Genomic DNA, 22996 nt, shown 5'->3' with positions numbered 1-22996 from the left:
CTTGTGCTGTGTTGGGCAACACAAATGCTACAATTAATATTTGCCATATCACCTCCTCCTCCCCCCCCCCCCCACCCGTACACACACTTTATAGCTTTACTAATCTAGATCTGAGAGATTTTCAATGAGAGCAGCTGCAATATTGTCAGATTTGTTTTGTGCCGAGGGCTGCTCTGAGCAAATCGCTGTTAAACAGTCAACACACACTACATTAGCAACCACCTCATCCCCCCCACCCCCCTCCATACGCACACACTAACTGCTCTACCAACCTAGATCTCTGAGTGGTTCTATGAGGGCAAAGACGACAGATTTGTTTTGTGCCTCTGCTCTGAGCAACTCCTTGATATTTGTCACCTGCCTCTCCCCCCAATACACACACCCACACACACTCTAATTGCTCTACCAACCTAGATCCCAGTGGTTCTATGAGGCCAAAGACGACAGATTTGTTTTGTGCCTCCGCCCTGAGTGCCTCGTCTTGTGCCATGTTGGTTAACACACACGCTGCGTTGGCCACAACCTCTTCCCGCTTGTCACTCAGCGCTGAGATCAAAGGGCCAAGGCCGTTCAGGTTCACGATTTCTCTGGAGATAAGGAAAAAAGACAGTTTAGATATACATATCACACACACAAAATGGTGTTGCTGTTCCTGAAAGAGGGAGGAAAAGAACACGCAAATGTCGATAACAATTTAACTGTCCCTTTTTCCCTTTCTGTGTAAAGGTCCAAGCTAACTATAAACCTTTTGCATTCAGACGAGCTAAATGGAGCACAAAATTATACATCTCTACGCACACCATTCTATAGTATAGTATATTCCTGAAGCATTTCTCATTTGAAATGATTCCTATAATATGGACAATTAAGACCCTTTCATATCCCTCCTGCAAGGGTTGGCTCAGCTGGGTCTTCATGTACTGTTTTTGACTCAGTGTTTCAGACTAGCTGACTCTCTCATTTGAGACACTTCCGCAATTTTGGCAGACAATGTAAAACCGTTGTGGGAGTGATAGTCAAAATTTTACATTTTAAAAAGAACAAAATAACAAGAAAGATGTAAATCATTGGCGCACCAATATTGTTTTATAGTCACGGGCAGGAACCCTCCTTTTTAGACTTGAGTTTTTCATCATTTTTACATTTAATCAAGTTATGACTAAATGTTTTAACATAGAGGGGGGAATCGAGACGAGGGTCGTGGTGTATGTGTGTGTGTGTGTGTGTGTGTGTGTGTGTGTGTGTGTGTGTGTGCGTGCGTGTAGAGCGATTCAGACCAAACTACTGGACCGATCTTTATGAAATTTAACATGAGAGTTCCTGGGTATGATATCCCCATACGTTTTTTTCATTTTTTTGATAAATGTCTTTGATGATGTCATATCCGGCTTTTCGTAAAAGTTGAGGCGGCACTGTCACGCCCTCATTTTTTAACCAAATTGGTTGAAATTTTGGTCAAGTAATGTTCGACAAAGCCCGGACTTCGGTATTGCATTTCAGCTTGGTGGCTTAAAATTTAATTAATGACTTTGGTCATTAAAAATCTGAAAATTGTAAAAAAAAATTTTTTTTTATAAAACTATCCAAATTTACGTTCATCTTATTCTCCATCATTTGCTGATTCCAAAAACATATACATATGTTATATTTGGATTAAAAACAAGCTCTGAAAATTAAATATATAAAAATTATTATCAAATTTTTTTTTTCGAAATCAATTTAAAAACACTTTCATCTTATTCCTTGTCGGTTCCTGATTCCAAAAACATATAGATATGATATGTTTGGATTCAAAACACGCTCAGAAAGTTAAAACGAAGAGAGGTACAGAAAAGCGTGCTATTCTCAGCGCAACTACTACCCCGCTCTTCTCATCAATTTCACTGCCTTCGCCATGAGCGGTAGACTGACGATGCTACGGTCTTGCTGAAACATTGCATTGCGTTCAGTTTCATTCTGTGAGTTCGACAGCTACTTGACTAAATGTTGTATTTTCGCCTTACGCGACTTGTTTTTTTTTTTACAGAAGAACCTCCTTTTTAGAACTCACTGGCAGTTGGGAATGTTGGAAGACGTGAGGTTGGCGAGCGCGAGTGTGACTGCCTCCTTTACCTCAGTGTTGTCTGTAGCCAGTAGCTTCACCAGCGGTGGTAGACCCTCTGCGAATATCACAAAGTATGTTTAGAATTAGTCATAGAGGTTACTACAGTGTTCTAGATGAGCGAACGTGTAGCAAAGACCTGTACGCGTACGTGTACATGTTACGTCACCCATGACTCACCTTTTTACATTTAGTCAAGTTTTGACTAAATGTTTTAACATAGAGGGAGAATCGAGACGAGGGTCGTGGTGTGTCTGTGTGTGTGTGCGTGTGTGTGTGTAGAGCGATTCAGAGTAAACTACTGGACCGATCTTTATGAAATTTTACATGAGAGTTCCTGGGTATGATATCCCCGGACGCTTTTTTCTTTTTTTCGATAAATGTCTTTGATGACGTCATATCCGGCTTTTTGTAAAAGTTGAGGCGGCACTGTCACACCCTCATTTTTCAATCAAATTGATTGACATTTTGGCCAAGCAATCTTCGACAAAGGCCGGACTTCGGTATTGCATTTCAGCTTGGTGGCTTAAAAATTAATTAATGACTTTGGTCATTAAAAATCAGAAAATTGTAATTAATTTTTTTTTTTTATAAACGAAGAGAGGTAGAGAAAAGCGTGCTATGCAGCACAGCGAAACCACTTCCGCGCTAAACAGTCTCGTCAGTTTCACTGCGTTTTGCACGAGCGGCGGACTACGGTCATTGTGAAAAAATGCAGTGCGTTCAGTTTCATTCAGTGAGTTCCACAGCTTGACTAAATGTAGTATTTTCGCCTTACGCAACTTGTTTTCCTTTTCTTTTCAAAATGTTCCAAATCATACGTTGTTTTGCTCCCACCAAGACGTGTAGATCTTGGCAAACGTGTGACGTAAAAACTAGGTTTGATGACGTTACCCATACACATTCCCGTACACGTGCTGAAAAATTCCACATCTAGATCTGACAATTAGACGACTGATACTGTGTAGTTGCTTTTCATTTTATGCTCTTCTCTAGTGAATAAATCTATAGAATATATACTCATCTGATGTTCTACTGATGTGGCTGAGAGTGTGAACCTCTTCTAATTAGCCTCCGAATACCATTGATATCATCATGAAAATCAAACGTCATAGTTTGGTATTACATGGTGGCAGCAGTGAGATAGCAAGGAAAACAGTCATTTAGGATCGAGAGGCTGGGTGGTGGCACAGTTGATAGTACATGTACTACAGATGTATGCTTCTGTATGTGTGATGCAGGGAAGTTCAAGGATAGAAGGGCTGATATGTGTGTGTGTGTGTGTCTGTGTATGTATCCATATCAAATGGTGAATATGGGGCGGGGATGTAGCTCAGTCGGTAGCGCGCTGGATTTGTATCCAGTTGGCCGCTGTCAGCGTGAGTTCGTCCCCACGTTCGGCGAGAGATTTATTTCTCAGAGTCAACTTTGTGTGCAGACCCTCCTCGGTGTCCAAACACCCCCGTGTGTACACGCAAGCACAAGACCAAGTACGCACGAAAAAGATCCCGTAATCCATGTCAGAGTTCGGTGGGTTATAGAAACACGAAAATACCCAGCATGCTTCCTCCGAAAGCGGCGTATGGCTGCCTAAATGGCGGGATAAAAACGGTCATATACGTAAAATTCCACTTGTGCAAACCACGAGTGCACGTGGGAGTTTCAGCCCACGAACGCAGAAGAAGAAGAAGAAGAAATGGTGAATATTTACCAATGCTTCAATAATTGTCTGCTTAATGCGCACTTCTTTTGGTGCTTTTTCTGTTCAACTCTGGAGTCATAAACAAGATTGCACATTATCCACATTTGATAAATCAGCAGCAATAAGAGTATACAAACTGATCTTTCTAATCTCTCTGTCAAAATGTAAAGAACAGTCTATCTCATTCACATCTGACGGCGGCCATTATACATACCCCACTCGCGGACAGAATCCTGACAGCTGAGATTTTCACACATGACACCGATGGCTTGAGACGCGCATGCCTGTACATCAGGTGATTCATGGGTTAGCAAAATGATCAGCATCTTCTCAGCCTCCTGTTCGTGGAGCATTTTGCGATTCTCACCTGTGAGGAAAAGAGCCAAAACTCAAAAGTGGTTATTTCATGGGACATTTAATTCAGCGAACAAACCAAATCAAGTTTCAGTCAGCCCTGATTAAACAGTCCTTAAAATGTACAGATAAACAAGACCTACAATATACAAAATTAGTGGTGGTGTTCGTTGCTAGAAATAATATTTAAACTTGTCACTTGTACCTAATATTGCATGCTATGCAGAAAGCATATTAGCAGTTGGCAGCTCTGCAGATGTGAAAAATGTCAGCCCAAAAAGCCTTCCAAAAACACAAATCATGGAATAAACAATGATCACTTACTATTCCTTGCACACCTGGCGATGGCTTTGGCGGCACACATCTTGACGTCTGGCAGAGTGGGGATGATGGAGTCGCCCCCCTGTGCCGTCTCTTTATTCTCCTCGTCATCACCACCTTTCTTTCCCTTGGCTGAAATCATAATACGATTCGCGCGACGTTTATTAATATTTCTTCTTTTGCTAATGATTTTGATTAGGATCAACATAAATTAGAGACACATCTGTGATCAGAATGAAGATTATAGTGTTAAGACAACTCAATGCACTGCAGCGCTGAGCTGTATAGGAGCACAAATATTACCATCCTTATTTTGATTACGAAATTCCTCATGTCAACCAACTAACAACTGCATCCTAGTGGCAGAGCTTGCATATAAAAGCATAGAAGCAAACCCATTGTTACAGGAACATTATTTATACAATGAATGAGTAGAAAAGAATAAGGAACACTAACCACAGGAATGAATAACGATCGATGGCCAAATGACATTACACACAAACGCACATCATTGCAGACATATATGCCGGACAAACACACACACACACACACAACGCAAACACAAGCATGCGCGTGCATGCACACACACACACGCACACGCACACACTCACCCATGTGCACACACACATACAACCCCCCCCCCCAACACACATTTTACAAATGACTCACGGTCTTTTACCACAGCACTTTTCTTGCCAGCACGAGAGCCTCCTTTCTTGTCTCCCTTAGATTTGGCCTCCTCCTCGGGGGCAGGCTGATCTGTGATGAGCGCTACCAGCTTCTTCAGCCCTCCAGACTCTTTCATGTGCTGTTGGACAAAACACACAGCAACAAAAATATATCCAATTTTCGATGTTCACATTTTCATTGCTTTGTTTCAGCTCTTAAGTACTGTATCACACAAACAAGATCAACAAAAAATCAAAAACTGATGTCCAGTATGAATTATGAACACTTCTATAATGTATCAAAGGATGCACGTTTAGTGATTAAAAGCACCGCAATGATGTGCAGGGTAAACCTAAAGACAAAAAAGAAAGAACAAAATTGAGTTAAAATAAATTATCCACAAAAGAATTAATAAACAACAAACCAAACTTTGAAACTATGATCTCAATTACAACTTAACAAGGTTCCTTAATAATTTAACTTAATTATTGCAAACTGATCATGCTTTAAAAAACACACACACACACACACATGCACACACACAAAATAGATACAAGGTTGCACTAGAAGACGAACAAAGGTTGTGTTAAGCGACTGAAGTACGTCAGTACGCCAGTTGTTCACCTGTGGTTCAGCATTAAAGTGACCACAGCTAGAAGACATGTGTCTCACATTAAAAAAGAAAGAAAGAAAGGAAGAAAGAAAGAACTGAAGAAAACGAAAAAAATAAAAAAAGTTAAAAAAATATTTTGAAGCTCACAAAAAGACACGCTCCTGACAAACTTACAATCCACTCATTTTGAAACAGTTAGAAAGTGGAGTTTCTTCAGACGGGCGCAGTGCCGTGGTGGTAAGACGTCGGCCTCCTAATCGGGAGGTCTTGAATTCAAATCCCGGTCGCTGCCGCCTGGTGGGTTAAGAGTGGAGATTTTTTCGATCTCCCAGGTCAACTTATGTGCAGACCTGCTAGTGACTTAACCCCCTTCGTGTGTACACGCAAGCACAAGACTAAGTGCGCACGGAAAAGATCCTGTAATCCATGTCGGTGGGTTATAGAAACACGAAAATACCCAGCATGCCTCCCCCGAAATCGGCGTATGCTGCCTGAATGGCGGGGTAAAAACGGTCATACACGTAAAAATCCACTCGTGCTAAAAACATGAGTGAACGTGGGAGTCTTAGCCCATGAACGAAGGAGAAGAAGAAGAAGAAGGAGTTTCTTCATTTACGCACCTCAAGACTTTCAAAGTCCTCCAGCAGGCTAGCAATGACCATGATGACCATGACGTGATGGTCACTCCACTCGGGTTTGGCCAGAAAGTCCAGCAGCTTGGAAATGCCTTCCATCTCCCTCAAATGACTACGATTTTCCACTGAAACGGCAAAATACACTTTTATTTTTCTAGTTGCTTTGGCATCTTTTTTACAAGCATGTGCAGCTCTTCATTAAAATTAGAATGTTGAATTCTATCTATGTATCACTATCAAAATAAGTCCTGATCGGAAATTGTTTAGTTCTGTACATTATTGTTTTTGCTTCCGATGTTCATTTTTTTGGCTTGTTTTTGGTTTGTTTTGCTTCTTTTGTTTGTTTATTAGGTATAGTTAAAAGTACCTTTCTACTCATAAAACTGTCCCAAATAGTTTATGTTGTCATTTTTTTTTCAAAGTAAAGTTAACATCTCAGCTCATAAAGCAAACAGGAAAGCAATAAGGTATGTCCAAAAACAAATGCGTGAATGACAAGAACATACTTGTGAATTTTACCTTGAGAAGCAATCATTTCTTTTAATCTTTGTGGGTACAAGCAACTCACCATCCTGCATGAGACGATCGAGAGCGAGTAGAGCAAGCTTCTGAATGATGGCGTATTCCGATTTCAGCATCTCAAGGATTGGTGGAAAACCATCATACTCTCTCACTGAGCCTCTGGCTTGATAATCCTGCAAAAAACAATAATCAACAATTTACAAATAGTCCTGGTTTAATTCTTCTGGTTAGAAATAAACAACGCTTCACAGCAGCAAAAACTTGACATGCTACATTTTAAAAAAATTCCATCTGGATTAAGACTGATATCTTGCATCTAATATTGACAGTCATACAAACAAACACTTGTATAGACAGTGAGCAGGGTTCCTGCAGGGCAGAGCTGATACAATTCAAGGAGTTTTCAAGGACATTTCCAGGACCAAATAAATGCTTTTCAAGGACATGATTTTCCCTGGACGATGCTCTCCTTGCCTAGAATCTCACAACATTCTTCAAGTTCAGAGTACAAAATATCAGCTGTAGCATGGCCAAGAAACTTGGACGTCAGATAGCGTGTCTGAACCTGGCCATCATCCCAAAACCGGACGTGAACGTCAAGTTGGTTTTGTTGAAGCTGCTTATTCAAGCTTAAATCGAACAGAAGAACGTATCCTCCTGTGTGTACTGTATTTGACGGAAAAAAAGGGGGTTGCATTTTTTTTTTAAATAAGACAAGCTGCTGACGAAATGCATAGCCAACAATTTGGAAAAATCAAGTACTTTTCAATGACTATTAAACAAAACTCTATTTTCAAGCACTTTTCAAGGCCTGGAAAAGGTTTTCCAATTTTCAAGGAGTTTTCCAGGGTTCAAGGACTCTGTACGAACCCTGCAGTGAGTATAAAAAAAGTTTCATAACTGACCTATATAGCTATGACCTAATATATCTACACGGTGTGAATTAAGCCAAAGGGGAGAAGAAGAATATCGATTGAGATTTTCAAATTATTAGGCAACTGATTATATATTCCACAGCAAAGCCAGGATACGTCACAAAATGATTTATGAAACAAACTAGTCAAACCTGTTTGCAACAACCACACAAGGGACCAACCAAAAGTGGTCGTCATAAACAGGTGGTTGTTAAGGAAAGGTGATTTTTAAAGAAAATTTCTCATGGATGGTCCATGAGGACTGGTGGTCTTTTAACTGAGAGAGCAGGGCAGGTTCAACTGTATTTTAAGGCTTGCCTGCAAAAGAGTGATTACACACATTTGTTGTTACCCCTACCATGGCCAAACCGCACTAGAAGTACAGTGCAACCCCCTTTTTATGACCTTCAAAATCTAAGAGTCTTAAAAAGGAGGGAGTCTTAAAATGGAGGTACATTTGAGAAAGTTTGAGAAAACAGGGTCTCAAAAGGACATGGAGTTGTAAATTTTTTTTTTTTTTTTTAAAGGGGGGTTCCACTGTACTACCAGCAACATCAATGTGTTTAATACTAACCAGAGCCATCTGCGCCAGAGCCTCAATGCTGTTCTTCTGGACATCTGGGTCTACGGACGACAGGAGTTTGACCAGGGGTTCGATCCCTCCGTTGTCAAAAATGGTGACCTTGCTGGAGAACTCGGTGGCCATATAGGACACAGCCAGGGCAGCAAACTCATTCACCACCAGGTCTCCCACTGAAATTTTTCATTTTCATGTTCATTATTTTATCGTCCCATCATGCTGGGAAATTCGGGTCGCTTCCTCCCAGTGGAAATTAGCTAGCAGCAACAGAGTGGCGCTACCCATGTGTGTGCATGTTTAGATGTAATCAGCTACCTGCATTTATGGCAGAATGACCCGAGGTCTTTTACATGCCACAGTGGTGATATGGGGGTGGAACGTGAATACAGTCTCCGAGTCTGCACATAAAGTTGACCCGTGTCCGTCCCCTCCCGGATTAAAACCCGTGACCTGCAGATCACAAGTCCAGTGCTCTACCAACTGAGCTACTTGGCCCCAAATGCAAAGTATATAAGCACAGATGTACAGAATGAATGTAACAGACTGATGCCTTTACACAACAAAATCACACATGATACTGCCACAGCTATCCATACTCTGAAATTTGTTGTTCAGAAATACAGTGGAACCTCCCTTATAAGGCCTCTGAAAATCATGTCTTAGAAAGAAGGGAGTCTGTCAATGGAGGTAAACTGACACAGGTTATATGATCAATCAATCAATCAATCAATATGAGGCTTATATCGCGCGTATTCCGTGGGTACAGTTCTAAGCGCAGGGATCTTTTTTATTTTTTTATTTTTCTTTTTTTTTTTAGGCAAGAAATATGATCAAGAAATCTCAAAATTCAAGGTCTTAAAAAGGGGGTAGCTAGTCTTAAATTGGCAGGGTTTGAAAGGAGGGTCCCACTGTACAATGAAAAGTCAAGAGTAAATTTCTTTTTGGAAAAAGTCACTATTTTCCAAAAATGTGATATTCTTACTCAAAATGAATGATTTCAAATCACAATAATGGAGAAGATTTTTGTCCAGAGTAGATCGTCACAAAGAAGAACTTTATTTCTCAACTCTCCCATTAAATGGTGAGTTTAAAGGAGCATGAATCAGCATGGATAAAGATTCGAAATTAACGATATGCTTTGTCAACAGCAGGTAAAAAAGGCAAGAGAAGTTCGCACCCTCAGGCTGCAGAAGGTGGATCAGGGCAGGAATGGCTGTGTCTTTCTTCCTCAGGCACTTTCTCACCTCAGCTGAAAAAAAGCAAAAAAGCATGAGTTCGAATTGCTGAATCAATTTCCAAGCTTATTAAAAAAATAACCTAAGACGTAATTCAAAGGGAAAGTGTATGTGTGAGTGTGTGTGTGTTGTGTGTGTGAGAGTGTACACATTCACATATGTTTGCTTGTCCCACATGCCTTATACATTACAAATGCCATACAACACAAACACAGCAACTATTGCTTCACTGTTAACCTCGTCGTTCTTCTTGTTCTTCAGCGTTCGACGATTGTGTCACTGTTGACCTCATCCATATAAACACTTTAAAACTTCATTTTTTTTATAATTCAGCTTGTATTCTGTACCAAAGTTAACACAAACAGTTACTTAAAAAAATAAAAAAAAAAAACTGGTGAAAAATTACATAAAGAAGTCTGCCACTTACGATGTTGACACATAACGCCCAAAGCCATGGTGGCATGACGGCGCACTGTGTGATCTTCTCCCTGCATCAAACGCAGCAGAGGATCCATAGCGTTCAGATCCAGTAACAGCTTCTTGTTCTCCTCACCTACATTCAGGTTCAGAAAAATAGAAAATGGAATTAAATTAAATCATAATGCAACCGAATGTACGATCGAAGCACAACAATCACCTTTAAGCATTAAAGGCCTGGCAGTCAAACAGGGTTGAGAATTTTAGAGCTAATTTAATAGGCCTTGGGTGCGCAAAGGTTCTCAAGAGCTGCATACAAGGAGACAGCAGCAGCCAGACCCCATCACAAAAAGAACTTTACAATTGACAGGTGACAGTCTAGGCAGAGACGTACAAGAAAAGCTGTGTTGCTATCTTCTTCTTCTCTGTCATATGAGCGTTGATGCGTTGAGCTGTCGTTATGCGCCATACATGGCCCAGCTCATCCGGCTTCAGCGTGTTTTTATATCGGAGTGGTCCTTCTCCTAGACTGGTGGCTTTACAGGGCTGTCGAGTCCAGTCTACCCGCCTATTTGGCCATAGCTGGCTGGTTTGTTTATCTGAGGTGACCTTCCCCAGGGCTAGAACTTAAGATGCGGCTCTTGTTCGCATGATGCTCCCGTCATTGGAGACCTGGGGTATTTCTTGAGTGTAACAGTGCCATCTGTTACCCCGCCCCATCCTGTTGGAAGCACCGCCAGTTGGTCCGCGACTGCTTATTCGTCCTGGCAAGCCTGGCTTATTTCGCAGCTAACCTCCATATCTGAAGGCCATCTCACTATCCGCCACCTGTGAACGTGCCTGGTTGGGGGTGGTTGCCCCTACTGTCCCAGGGTGTTGCTATTTAATCACGTTCTTTGTCGGCAGACAACTCTGCAGAGTCTGTTGTGAAGGGTGACGCAGCTAAGTCTGCCTGTCACAAAAGCATTTTGTTGTTGTTGTAAACTGATGGAAGTTCTGTATACTTTTTGGCACTCGGTTACACACAGTAAAAGCCAACTGTCCTGAACGCTCATGGGAATATAGCTTTCATCAAAGCTCTCGTATTCAAGAATAAAACATTGGGTTTGCTCAAGAAATACTGAGTATACAAGACGAAAATTATATCAGCAGACTACAAGTTACCAAATTAAACCATGACAAACATAAAAGTAAAAGAATAGGTCAAAAGCACCTACATTTATCAACAAACTTGTAAATGGCCTCGCATGCTTTGGACTGCACATCTTCTTCTGGACTGTTGAGCATCAACACGACTGTAGCTGCCTGTCTGCTTTCCACCAGGAGAGCATCAAACTGAAACAGAAAACAGAAAATGCCACAGTAAAACTTGCTGCTGTTTGAATATATGGTAACACAGATTGAGCTAAGAAACCTGCTATCTAGATCGCGATGTTGCTGCATATGTACATCTCAACTGCAAATTGCACAATGAGGCTTACGAATAATTTTTAGCCATGAACTGTTTATTTAATTACATTTATACATTTATACATTCATTCAGCCTCTCAGCTCCCATATCCCCCTTTGCCACTCCGCCATACACACATACATAAAGAAACAAATGAGAATATGATCAAACTATAAAACAGAAAATGGGTCGCTCAAAAAAAAATATATATCTATATAACTCACCACATCATCTGGTGGAGGCTTTTCATCTTTCTTGACCTTCTTCCCCATCTTCTATACCTGCAACAAACAATTACATGATGAATCATTGAATGCCAGTATCATGAAGATTCAACGCATTAATTGACAGAAAGCGAGCAAACTCGATCTTCTGATCACCATGGTTTACAATCACGTAAAGTAAAAACCAACCAACAACAAATCAACCCATAAGTAACTCTGGGTGCAGCTGTGAAGGGAATACTGTCAGAATAACCTTACTGTAAAAAAATATTTTGAAAAATATTGTAAAACAAAATGGGTTTGCGTTTCCAGAACAAATATCATCAAAATGACCTTACACAAATTGCATGTATCAGACCAAACATCAGTGCCACGACCTGATAAATCCCGTAACTGATATCGGCTGTCTTTGGAAATTGAATGCCAGGAAACACAAACCGAACAGAAAGATCTCTTGTTGATTTAGCTGGCGTGTGCGAAAACAAAACCACAACTATGCCTACAAACTAAGGTAATGCGTTTCGAAACGATCTGTAATGCATCTATCTACTTCAAGATAATAAATTAGTACCAGTAGAATTTTAGATTAATTACCTGATAAGACACAAATGCAAATCAAAACCCAGATTCTGATATCGCAGGAAGTCGCAATGTGCTGTTTGGACGCTGTTGCTAAATGACGTCACCAGTTCTTGAGCACAAGGACCTGCGACAACTCAGAGAAAAATTAGCTACCCCATGAAAAACTGCTTATCTACCAATGAAATGATGTCCTCGTAGGTCAATAATTAATATATATGATATTATATAAGCTTAGCAATGTTTAGTTCGTCCTGTTCTGCTGTCGCTTTTGGAGTTTGATGCTTCAGGAAAGGACAGTTGCAAGATCTAAAAAGCCCATCTATATGAGAAAAAAAATCTGTCTGATGAAGGATGCTTGATTTTTGTTTATTTTGAAATATTTTTCCTTGTGATACAATGTTAAATAGTTATTCGGATATCTAAAGCGAAATCTCAATACCTATTTACATGCCTAAAACTGACAAGACATGTTTGACCTTTAAATTTGTTTGATGTGTGTGTGCACGGTGTGTGTGTGTTTGTGTGTGTGTGTGTGTTTTTAAATTTCATTTTAAAAAGTTATTTTTAAATTCGTTTGTTCGTTCTTTTATTTGTGTGTTTGTTTCATTGCCTATTGCTTGTTTCCTTGTTTATTTCTGTAACCTGAATGTGTTCGACTAAAACGGAATACTTTTTCTGAAAACTGAAACTGACATGTCACATGAAACTGAGATTAGAGCCGTCAGGATTTCTTTTCCAGTCTGCTCTTAGGAATGCAGCATTGCTGTAGTTTTTCATATTTATTTTCTGATTTATTTATTCATGTATCCATGTATTTGATTCAAACAAAAATGGTACAATAGGTAAAAACACTGTAGTAGTTTTGTCTTGGAGTTGAAAAGGAAATTGACCCGAGAAGTCACAAAACATTTGGAACCCGTGCCCTCTGGGGTTCACGCATGCGCAAGCGAGTGTCATCGATTGGACGACGACGGACGGAGCTGGAGTGGCGTCGAAAATGGCTGAATCGCTGAGAAGACTGGTTAACATCGGGACGTTTTCGGTGCTCCAAGACAAACTGGAGAAATGGATCAGCGATTATTACGTGAGTTTTAAAGTTCCTTGGTTTTGCTCAGCTTTTTTCACTCACCCACATTCACTCTGCCTTTCGATTGCAGTCTCTAAACTGAATGACCGAATTCGATTTCATCGTTTCTAAGGGTCTCTTGCCTTTTATATATATACTGTTACAAAAAGACCGCTTTTATGCAACAATGCCTACCTTTTTCAGCAGATTAGATTCGCTGCCTTTAATATTCACTGAATAGCGTGGTTTATGCATATTTTGATCTGTCAGCAAAGGGTATTTTAAATCATAACAAGAACCACATTACGATAGCCGCGTAAAAAGCGACTGGTTCAGACATGGTTTTCACTCAACTTTATTAGTATAGTGTTTCGCCTGAAGGGGTGAAAGTGTGACAATTGATTACCTACTGTAGGGCAATGACCAGTCGGTGTGAAATTCACACGAATTGTTTTTTCTTCAAGAAAGAATAGCTGGAATTAAAAGTTGACACTTGTTTTCCTTTTTTTGAAACAGCTATATAGTTCATCCCAGGACTTTGTTGACATTAAACTTGTGATGAGTTTTAAGAATGTAATTGTTTTTTAATTGAATTTAGCTTTTCTTTTTCTTATCACTTTTCCCCTTCAAGTTCAAACCTACTTTCTTGACTGAGGAGAAACGTGTCATTACGTCCAGCTGTTGCAAAGATGATTGTAGCAATTAATCTAATTTTTAAAGTATTGCTGTTCATTACTAAATTATAGTCACAATTAATTAAGATCTTCTTTCGACTTCATGTTTGCACAAAATTGTTTATGTATTCGAGTTTGTTTGATTCATGTGTGAAAAATTATAAATAATGAATAATGATAAATAACTTAATAAGTACTTGTTCATTTGACATTTATGTTTCACTGTTTGTAGAAAAGTTTGAACTCAGGCAGGCAGTCCTGTTATTCTCCAATATACTTCCTCCAGCTCATACATTTCTTTGTCAGTTTGTGGCACTGAAACTGTGAAAGTGATCGTGTTTTATTTTTTAACATAAACACATTTTTGTCAAGTAAACTCTCGTCATGTTATAGCACAATTAATGCCTGTAATTTCTCAAAGTCTTTCAGTTCGTTGTCCCTTGTGAAAGTCTTAGTGATACCTTGGTCTGTCAAAGAAGACAAAAGCCTCCACTGTAAATTGTCACCTCGTAGAATATGTTAATCAACTTAATGCCATGATCTACTTAATGCCATGATCTTACTCCAGAGAGCACATGCATGAATTATTCATGATTCTATAAAGAGTGAAATGAAACTAGTAGGCTTAGCTGTCGCATGAATTCCACAGTCAGATATTATTGTCCTGCTAACATAATCACACATTCAGCATACATCTTTTTATGTTGCTTTTTTCATGCGAAGTTGATAAACATGTCTAGCTGTTCGTTTCTGTGCCAGAGGGGAGAGGTCAGGCACATATTGTTGGTAGCAATGAATGGCCTATTCTTTGCCATTTCTGCGTAGCACGCATTTCATTGTCCGTCGAATGAAATAATCCTTTTTTCTCCTCAGAGTTGTGGGGTGTCAGGTTTATAAATCTGTGCTTGTGTATGGTAGGGTTTTGCCCCTCCATACCTACATACGTCATTGAAGGGGTACGATATCTTATCACAATGAGTCATTTCCAGGACCTTTAATTGCACAGACAAAAGAGTGGAAAAGTGAAGACACGCTCTGACTTGTTTGATTCTTCTTTTGAATGGTTTGGCATTTAGCACTCACCTGAGCTTTTATCTTGAAAGTTTCTTCAGTTTATCAGCCATGAAGATATAAAGCTTCACGTTCATAAATCAAGCTTCGGTTGGTTTTAAATTCCAAAGTGTTTACTGACCAATATCAATTATCATCCTTATAAATTATATGAATGTTCAAATTTGAAAGTCTTGTTTAAAATTCATGGAGAACACGATGAAACGATAGCATGTTACATTATTAATCAGTGTTTAAAAATTGTGCCCCCAATCGCCCCCCCCCCCCCCAAAAAAAAAAGAAAGAAAGTTATTTTTCTCAAGTTCAAAAACATCTGTGCCAGGTTAAATGTCCACTCAGCAACAAGTATTGACTAGATTTCTTAAGTTCTTAAAGTTCTTTGCACCAAGTTATGCCTGAAATGGCATCACATTGGCACCATTCCATGGACTTAAACAGCTTGGGATAGGTTTAGAGGTAAACTTCATTTGATCACACTGTCAACAGGGGGAGTGTAAATTGTATTTTGATAAGGACCATTGACTAGTGTGGAAACTGGAATAGTTTGCCTGAGGCGCTGCTTTGCGTAGTGTTGATAAGAATTTCAGTTTGCTGTACATGTATAAGCTATTCTGTAGAGTTTGGCCTGCATAACCTATCTTAATATACTGCACACTGTTGGTGCCTCTCGTAATGCTAATAAATTATGAACAAGCTGGGGTCTTGCATCATTGCACGCCTGCCTACATTAAAAGTTTAATTGAGGAAAAGCATGTCTTATAATCCTGCAGTACTTTTTTTCTCTGTCTAGCTCTGTCTTTTTTCTGTGTGTGTACTCTGCTGCTCTTTTCCTTTACACGTCGACATGAAGCGCGTCTGCAGTTTGAAACGGTGACGCACCCTTTTCCCCCTTTTCAATTTTCTTCTCCTCCTTCTCTGTATAATTTTCCCCTGCCAAGGACAACTTTTTGAGTAGAGTCAGTGGACAAAAACTTTTTTGTTCTGTTTGATTGTAAAGGTGATTGCTAATTCTGTTTAATATACACACAGCAAAAACTCTTTCCAAGAAAGGGGATCTACTTAAATCTGCTCACCAGAGCGCAATTTTCCCCTGCCCAGGAACAACTTTGTTGTTGTGTGAATACAATGTAGACTATCAATAAGGAGAAGCAGGGGGAGGGGGGTGAGGAAGGAGATCAGGGGTGGGTTTGCGTGCAGACCGAATTGTTACAAGTTGTAATTAGCTCTGTGATCACAAAAGAACAGGGCAGTCACTCCCGAGAATAACCTAATTCCAGATAATAGCTGATGTGTATAATATTTCATGTAGGTCGTGGTGTAATCCAAGCATACACTATTGGCTTGGTTGAGTAAACACCCCCTGGGGCATTTTGAACTTGGCAAGAGGTTTTGCATGCTTCATTGGCTCTTAATCTTGGTGTTAGCAGCTTGTATTAATAAATGACGTGGAACAATTGTTTTCTTCTGAAGGGTTTGCTTTTATCATAATGTTTCAAAATATTGACATGGATTAACACTGTAAAGGAAATTATGACACCCCGCTGGTCAGTGCAAGTGATAAGATACTTTATTGCAGTTTAGGTGAGCTTTCAAAGTGTATTTCTTGTGAAAATAACTTATACAGTGAAGTCCGGATGTAGTGATAGCCCTCGGGACCAATTTTTGTATCACTACATCCGGACTATCATTACACCAGGACGTCCGGTTATAGTGATATTTTTGTAGGTTTTATCACTACATCCGGACGTCCGGTTATAGTTCTATTTTTGTAGGTTTTATTACTACATCCGGCCAATCGCTTGTAGTTGTAGTGATATCTTCAAAGCTTTTATTGCTACATGCGGCGGCACATTATTTTGGTAAACTCAATAGCCTCAAGGCAGTAACAAGGTGATTTTGGAACCACTATTGATTTCGTTTTGTGACGTTTCTTCTGTCGTCTTTGTCAGGCTTGCAAATGTCCTGTGTTATTAACCTACCCCCGTCCTGGCAGTTCAACAGCCGGTGTGTGTGTGTGTGTGTGCGTGCATGTGTGCGTGCGTGTGTGTGTGTGTTTTAGAGAGAGAGAGAGAGAGAGAGAGAAGAGGGCCACTTAGAAATAAGGGTTAAATGAAAAATTGTCAGATCAATTTTCCGCTTCAGGGTAAGGACAGTGTGTGGCTGGCTTTTGCTCGCCATTTTGGTAAAGGGAGATTACTCTCGAACATTATCACTTCAGCCGGACTTTAGCTTCCCCGGGACTTGAAAATAGTATCACTACAAGCGGACTATCACTATATCCGGACTGAAAAATATCACTACAACCGGACTAAGTTAACAAAGAACATGAACAACTGGGACCGGGACCCAGAAATTCTATTACTACAGCCGGACTATCACTATATGGGTCTATCACTACAGCCGGACTTCACTGTAATAATTAATTTGTCTTTTTACATTTAGTCAAGTTTTGACTAAATGTTTTAACGTAGAGGGGGGAATCGAGACGAGGGTTGTGGTGTATGTGTGTGTGTGTGTGTGTCTGTCTGTGTGTGTGTGTAGAGCGATTCAGACCAAACTACTGGACCGATCTTTATGAAATTTGACATGAGAGTTCCTGGGAATGATATCCCCGGACGTTTTTTTCATTTTTTCGATAAATACGTCATATCCGGCTTTTTGTAAAAGTTGAGGCGGCACTGTTAGTATGCAAGCCAGATAGGCCTACCGTGCATCCCCCCCAGGGGTTGGCAAGACTGGTCTAGAAATGATCCCTAGAGTATCCTGAACACGAAACAAAAACTTTAACAGCAAAAAGTTGGGATGCTTAGGAGTTACAGCCCTTGACGTAAGGGTACCCTCTTGTGCGCTTACTGCGGCCGTTCGAAGTTTACTGTGAATCAGCTGCTGTAAATGAACAAGAAATCATGTTCTTTTGATCCCAATTTTTTTAATTTAGTTGTCAGTGAACCTGGTAGAACCTTGAGTAATCTCTGTTATTGGTCAACAGTTTGGCATCAGTAGTGCCTGTGTCACGATACGAGATTTAACCCCCGAAATGAGTTTACCCTCCGAAGTTCCACTTTGTACAAAAGTAGCAGATATTCTGTATAATTTCGACTGTTAAACAGTATAAATCGGCTCTAAACGACATTGTGGTAGCTGTAAAGACATCGCAGTACAATAGTGCGTCTCCATTGATTAAAAATTAACAAAATATTACTGCCCAGGTCGGCCATTGCTTGCAACATGTGCCGCCATTGCTCGTCTTCGCTAAAATTCCAATTTCAAGGGCTTTGTGGACTATTGTAACCTGTGTTGTATCCACAGGTACGACAATGTCGTTCATAGACAATTTATACCGTATAACAGTCGAAATTATTCAGAATATCTGCTACTTTTGTACAAAGTGGAACTTCTGAGGGCAAACTAGTTACGGGGGCCGGGCCGGTGTCTCGTGACACCTGCCTTATGCATTTTTCGCGGTTCACATAGGATTTCATTTCTTGTACACTAAAATTGGAGATCAAGTTGTCTTGTTTGATGTGTTTTTCATAAAGTAATATGTGTCGGTTAGCATCAGATCATGTATAGAGGGTTGGTCACAGTTTACTTTGCTACAGTCAATATCCTTCATCTACCCTCAAAATCCAGATTTAGACAAAATCTGCAACAAGAGGAGCCTCCACGCACGACACTGTCGCACAGCTGCTGGATGACAAAGGCACGAGTGACTTCTTCAGAGACTATAAACAGTATAGAGAAGATGTCAGGCAAGGAAAACACGGGAAAACTCCCCAGTTCTGGATGTCCTATATGGACCACATCTGGCATGTACTGTCTCTCTTGTATGCTGTGAAAGCGAATGACTTTGAGTTGTATGCCCAGTGCTTATTGGCGATGCCTGATCTTTTCTTCAGCTTTGGGGGACAAAACTATGCAAGGTACCTCACCTTCTTTGGACTCTTCATCGCCAACATTGAGCTCTCACACCCAGGTTCCACCGAGCTGCTTAAGCAAGGGGCATTCAGCGTGGCAAGGTCTTTCGTTCCTGGCAACAGATGTGCCGTTGACAAAACTATGGAGGAGACGTTTATGCGCAATGCGAAGAGCAAAGGAGGAGCAGCCGCAGCTGGTGCAGGTCTCACTGGAATTGCTTCAAACTATCCAGCCTACCAAAAGTGGGTGAGGACAACCCACCAAAGAACAAAGTACATGCAAGTGACTATGGGCATGGCTGGAATGACAAAGGATAGTGAACTGGACACTCAACACCGTGACCTTCGTACAACAGAAGTCACCAGGAGTGAAAAGAGTGTGGCACGAACACTTGCTGCAGTAGAAAGCTTCACCAACCCGTTTGAGGTTCATGACAAAGAGAAACTGATCATGCTGTCATCAGGTGCCACAGTACCTGCTGAAATCGAGAAGGATGTCCTACGTGCAGAAGCAGCAGGCAGAAGCGAGAAGGAGAAGTTCATCACTGAGAGACTAGAAACCGGAGAACATTTCTTCGAGCCAGTGAAACGTCTCAAGCTGAAAGTCATGGCAGACACGTCAAAAAGAGTCACACTCAAGTCAACTCAAAACAAATTGACTGAATATAAGCACCAAGGAAATGTGGCCTTCCAACTTCTCGTGAAGTCTCAGGAAGGCGATCTGAACATGGATCTGAAAGAGCTCATTTTTCATTTTCATTTTTCATTTTCATTACTTTATTGTCCCATCGCTGGGAAATTCAGGTCGCTTCCTCCCAGTGGAAAGCTAGCAGCAACGGAGTCGCGCTACCCAGGTGTCTGCGTGTTTAGGTGTATTCAGCCACCTGCACTTATGGCAGAATGACCAAGGTCTTTTACGTGCCATTGTGATGACACGGGGGTGGGACATGGCTTCCGTCTCTGGGTCTGCACATAAAGTTGACCCGTGTCCGTCCCGGCCCGAATTCGAACCTGCGACCTTTCGATCACAAGTCCAGTGCTCTACCAACTGACCTATCAGCTGACTCCAGTCCCTTACAGCCTTGGGACAGCAGACAGTTATTTGGCTAAGACTGACAAGAGCGCTGCTTTTCACTATCTGACGAAGACTGTGGAAGACGCTGTTCAAGGGCAAAGGCAAAGTGAAGGCTGTGAAGGTTCTGCAGCAGAAGCCAGCATTTGTGAAGACGCTCGCTCAGCTTGGCAACACGTGGGACATGCAGGATGAAATAATTGATGACTTGGAGTCCTTCACATGCTGTATCTATGGCAGGTCACGATTCAGCAAGGTTAATGAGCTGAGGCATCACTTGCTGAAAGAGAAGTGTGGCGAAGAGGTGGTAAATGCCAGTCAGAATGTCGACTTGGCTACTTTGCCACCTTCTCGACGCAGTCTGAAGCAACATATTCGCCGCTGCAACTATCAAGTGGCCATCTGGAAGCGAGGTGACCAGTCTGTGCCAGACATTCCTAACCCCACAGAAGGTCATGGCTGGGTGATGAACAATGGCATTTTAGAGCCACTCTGGACAGAAGAGGAAGAAGAGCTGACCTTACCCCAGACTGTCATTGACGATCTCCTCAATGATGTCCCTGACTCAGATGCGGAAGAAGAGGAAGACGACACAGAGTGCTTCTTGCAGAATGGCCTGGATGACTCCAGCTCAGAAGACTCTGATTAAAATTAAAAACACTGAACAATACTTCGTGTGATTGCTTGTTCATTTACAGCAGCTGTTTCACAGTAAAATTTGAACGGCCGCAGTAAGTGCACGAGGGGGCACCCTTACATCAAGGGCTGTAACTCCTATGCATCCCAACTTTTTGCTGTTTTTTTGTTTCGTGTTCAGAACACTCTAAGGAACATATTTAGGCAAGTCCCGTCAACCCCTGGAGGGGTGCATGGTAGATTTCTTGTTCATTTACAGCAGTTGATTCACAGTAAACTTCGAACGGCCGCAGTAAGCGCACAAGAGGGTACCCTTACGTCAAGGGCTGTAACTCCTAAGCATCCCAACTTTTTGCTGTTAAAGTTTTTGTTTCGTGTTCAGGATACTCTAGGGATCATTTCTAGACCAGTCTTGCCAACCCCTGGGGGGGGTGCACGGTAGGTATACTTGGCTTGTGGACTATGTCACACCCTCATTTTTGACTCACATGCGAAGCAAAAGTGAGTCTATGTACTCACCCGAGTCGTCCGTCCGTCCGTCCGTCCGGAAAACTTTAACGTTGGATATTTCTTGGACACTATTCAGTCTATCAGTACCAAATTTGGCAAGATGGTGTATGATGACAAGGCCCCAAAAAACATACATAGCATCTTGACCTTGCTTCAAGGTCAAGGTCGCAGGGGCCATAAATGTTGCCTAAAAAACAGCTATTTTTCACATTTTTCCCATTTTCTCTGAAGTTTTTGAGATTCAATACCTCACCTATATATGATATATAGGGCAAAGTAAGCCCCATCTTTTGATACCAGTTTGGTTTACCTTGCTTCAAGGTCAAGGTCACAGGAGCTCTTCAAAGTTGGATTGTATACATATTTTGAAGTGACCTTGACCCTGAACTATGGAAGATAACTGTTTCAAACTTAAAAATTATGTGGGGCACATGTTATGCTTTCATCATGAGACACATTTGGTCACATATGATCAAGGTCAAGGTCACTTTGACCCTTATGAAATGTGACCAAAATAAGGTAGTGAACCACTAAAAGTGACCATATCTCATGGTAGAAAGAGCCAATAAGCACCATTGTACTTCCTATGTCTTGAATTAACAGCTTTGTGTTGCATGACCTTGGATGACCTTGACCTTGGGTCAAGGTCACATGTATTTTGGTAGGAAAAATGTGTAAAGCAGTTCTTAGTGTATGATGTCATTGCTAGGTTTAGTTACCCTAAAGGTCGAGGTCAAGCATGTGAGTCGTATGGGCTTTGCCCTTCTTGTTCAATCAAATTGATGAACTTTTGGCCAAGCAATCTTCGACGAAGGCCGGACTTCGGTATTGCATTTCAGCTTGGTGGCTTAAAAATTAACTAATGACTTTGGTCATTAAAAATCTGAAAATTGTAAAATAAAAAAAACGATCCAAATTTACGTTTATCTTATTCTTCATCATTTTCTGATTCCAAAAACATATAAATATGTTATATTCGGATTAAAAACAAGCTCTGAAAATTAAAAATATAAAAATTATTATTAAAATAAAATTTCCGAAATCGATTTAAAAACAATTTCATCTTATTCCTTGTGGGTTCCTGATTCCAAAAACATATAGATGTGATATGTTTGGATTACAAACACGCTCAGAAAGTTAAAAAGAATAGAGATAAAGAAAAAGCGTGCTGCAATCCTCAGTCTCAGCGCAACTATACTACCCCGCTCTTCTTGTCAATTTCACTGCCTGTGCATCGAGCGGTGGACTGACGATGCTACGAGTATACGCTCTTGCTGTAAAAATGCAGTGAGTTCAGTTTCATTCTGTTAGTTCGACAGCTTGACTAAATGTTGTAATTTTGCCTTACGCGACTTGTTCTGGTTTACTGTGGTCCTTTCTAATTGCTTTCATGCAGCTCCCACTTTCGATGCAGTTGGACTGGGCGTAATTGGTAGGATCAAGAGTGTTTTAATGTGGACGCATGCTTATATTGTGATTTAAATAATCATGCATTGATATGACTTTGTCTTTTGATAAATTGTGCATATAATTGTAACTTAAGATTCAATTAGAAGACTTTGAATTAAAGTGTTTTACTTAATTGTTTGTTTCAGGTAAATTCTTGTGACCAGAACTCGGCAAGATGTTGCGAGATCATTGAACTGAACGCCAAAGTGCAGGGGCAGCTGTTCAAACTACTAAGCCTGTGTGCCCAGGAAGGTATAAAGTTCATTCACCCAGTCGGCCTTT

General features: G+C 40.7%; 2 protein-coding genes across 7 annotated transcripts in view; one reads left to right on the top strand and one right to left on the bottom strand.

Annotated features, from left to right (window-relative positions):
- LOC138968618 (armadillo repeat-containing protein 3-like) overlaps positions 1-12434 on the bottom strand; it is a 29042-nt gene extending 16608 nt beyond the window's left edge. For both annotated transcript variants that reach the window (XM_070341218.1, XM_070341219.1), the window contains exons 1-13: positions 12332-12434; positions 11738-11794; positions 11281-11398; positions 10074-10199; positions 9589-9660; positions 8406-8584; positions 6964-7090; positions 6381-6520; positions 5148-5286; positions 4482-4610; positions 4018-4170; positions 2051-2159; positions 411-587 (exon numbers count right to left, since the gene is read on the bottom strand). In XM_070341218.1, coding sequence (XP_070197319.1) covers positions 411-587; positions 2051-2159; positions 4018-4170; positions 4482-4610; positions 5148-5286; positions 6381-6520; positions 6964-7090; positions 8406-8584; positions 9589-9660; positions 10074-10199; positions 11281-11398; positions 11738-11785 — 1517 coding nt within the window. In that variant the 5' untranslated portion in view covers positions 11786-11794; positions 12332-12434. The remainder of the gene's footprint in view (positions 1-410; positions 588-2050; positions 2160-4017; positions 4171-4481; positions 4611-5147; positions 5287-6380; positions 6521-6963; positions 7091-8405; positions 8585-9588; positions 9661-10073; positions 10200-11280; positions 11399-11737; positions 11795-12331) is intronic.
- Positions 12435-13252: 818 nt separating this feature from the next.
- Positions 13253-22996, top strand: part of LOC138968617 (mitochondria-eating protein-like) — a 42192-nt gene continuing 32448 nt past the window's right edge. For all 5 annotated transcript variants that reach the window (XR_011456238.1, XM_070341217.1, XM_070341215.1 and 2 more), the window contains exons 1-2: positions 13253-13403; positions 22861-22966. Coding sequence is in view for 4 of the 5 variants with exons in the window: in XM_070341217.1 (XP_070197318.1) it covers positions 13317-13403; positions 22861-22966 (193 nt within the window). In the remaining variant the exon portion in view is untranslated. The remainder of the gene's footprint in view (positions 13404-22860; positions 22967-22996) is intronic.

Source organism: Littorina saxatilis, linkage group LG6, assembly GCF_037325665.1.
Source record: "Littorina saxatilis isolate snail1 linkage group LG6, US_GU_Lsax_2.0, whole genome shotgun sequence".
NCBI classification, from domain to species: Eukaryota; Metazoa; Mollusca; class Gastropoda; order Littorinimorpha; family Littorinidae; genus Littorina; species Littorina saxatilis.
The sequence above is the reverse complement of the archived record's forward strand: the minus strand, read 5'-3'. Positions and strand labels throughout refer to the sequence as shown.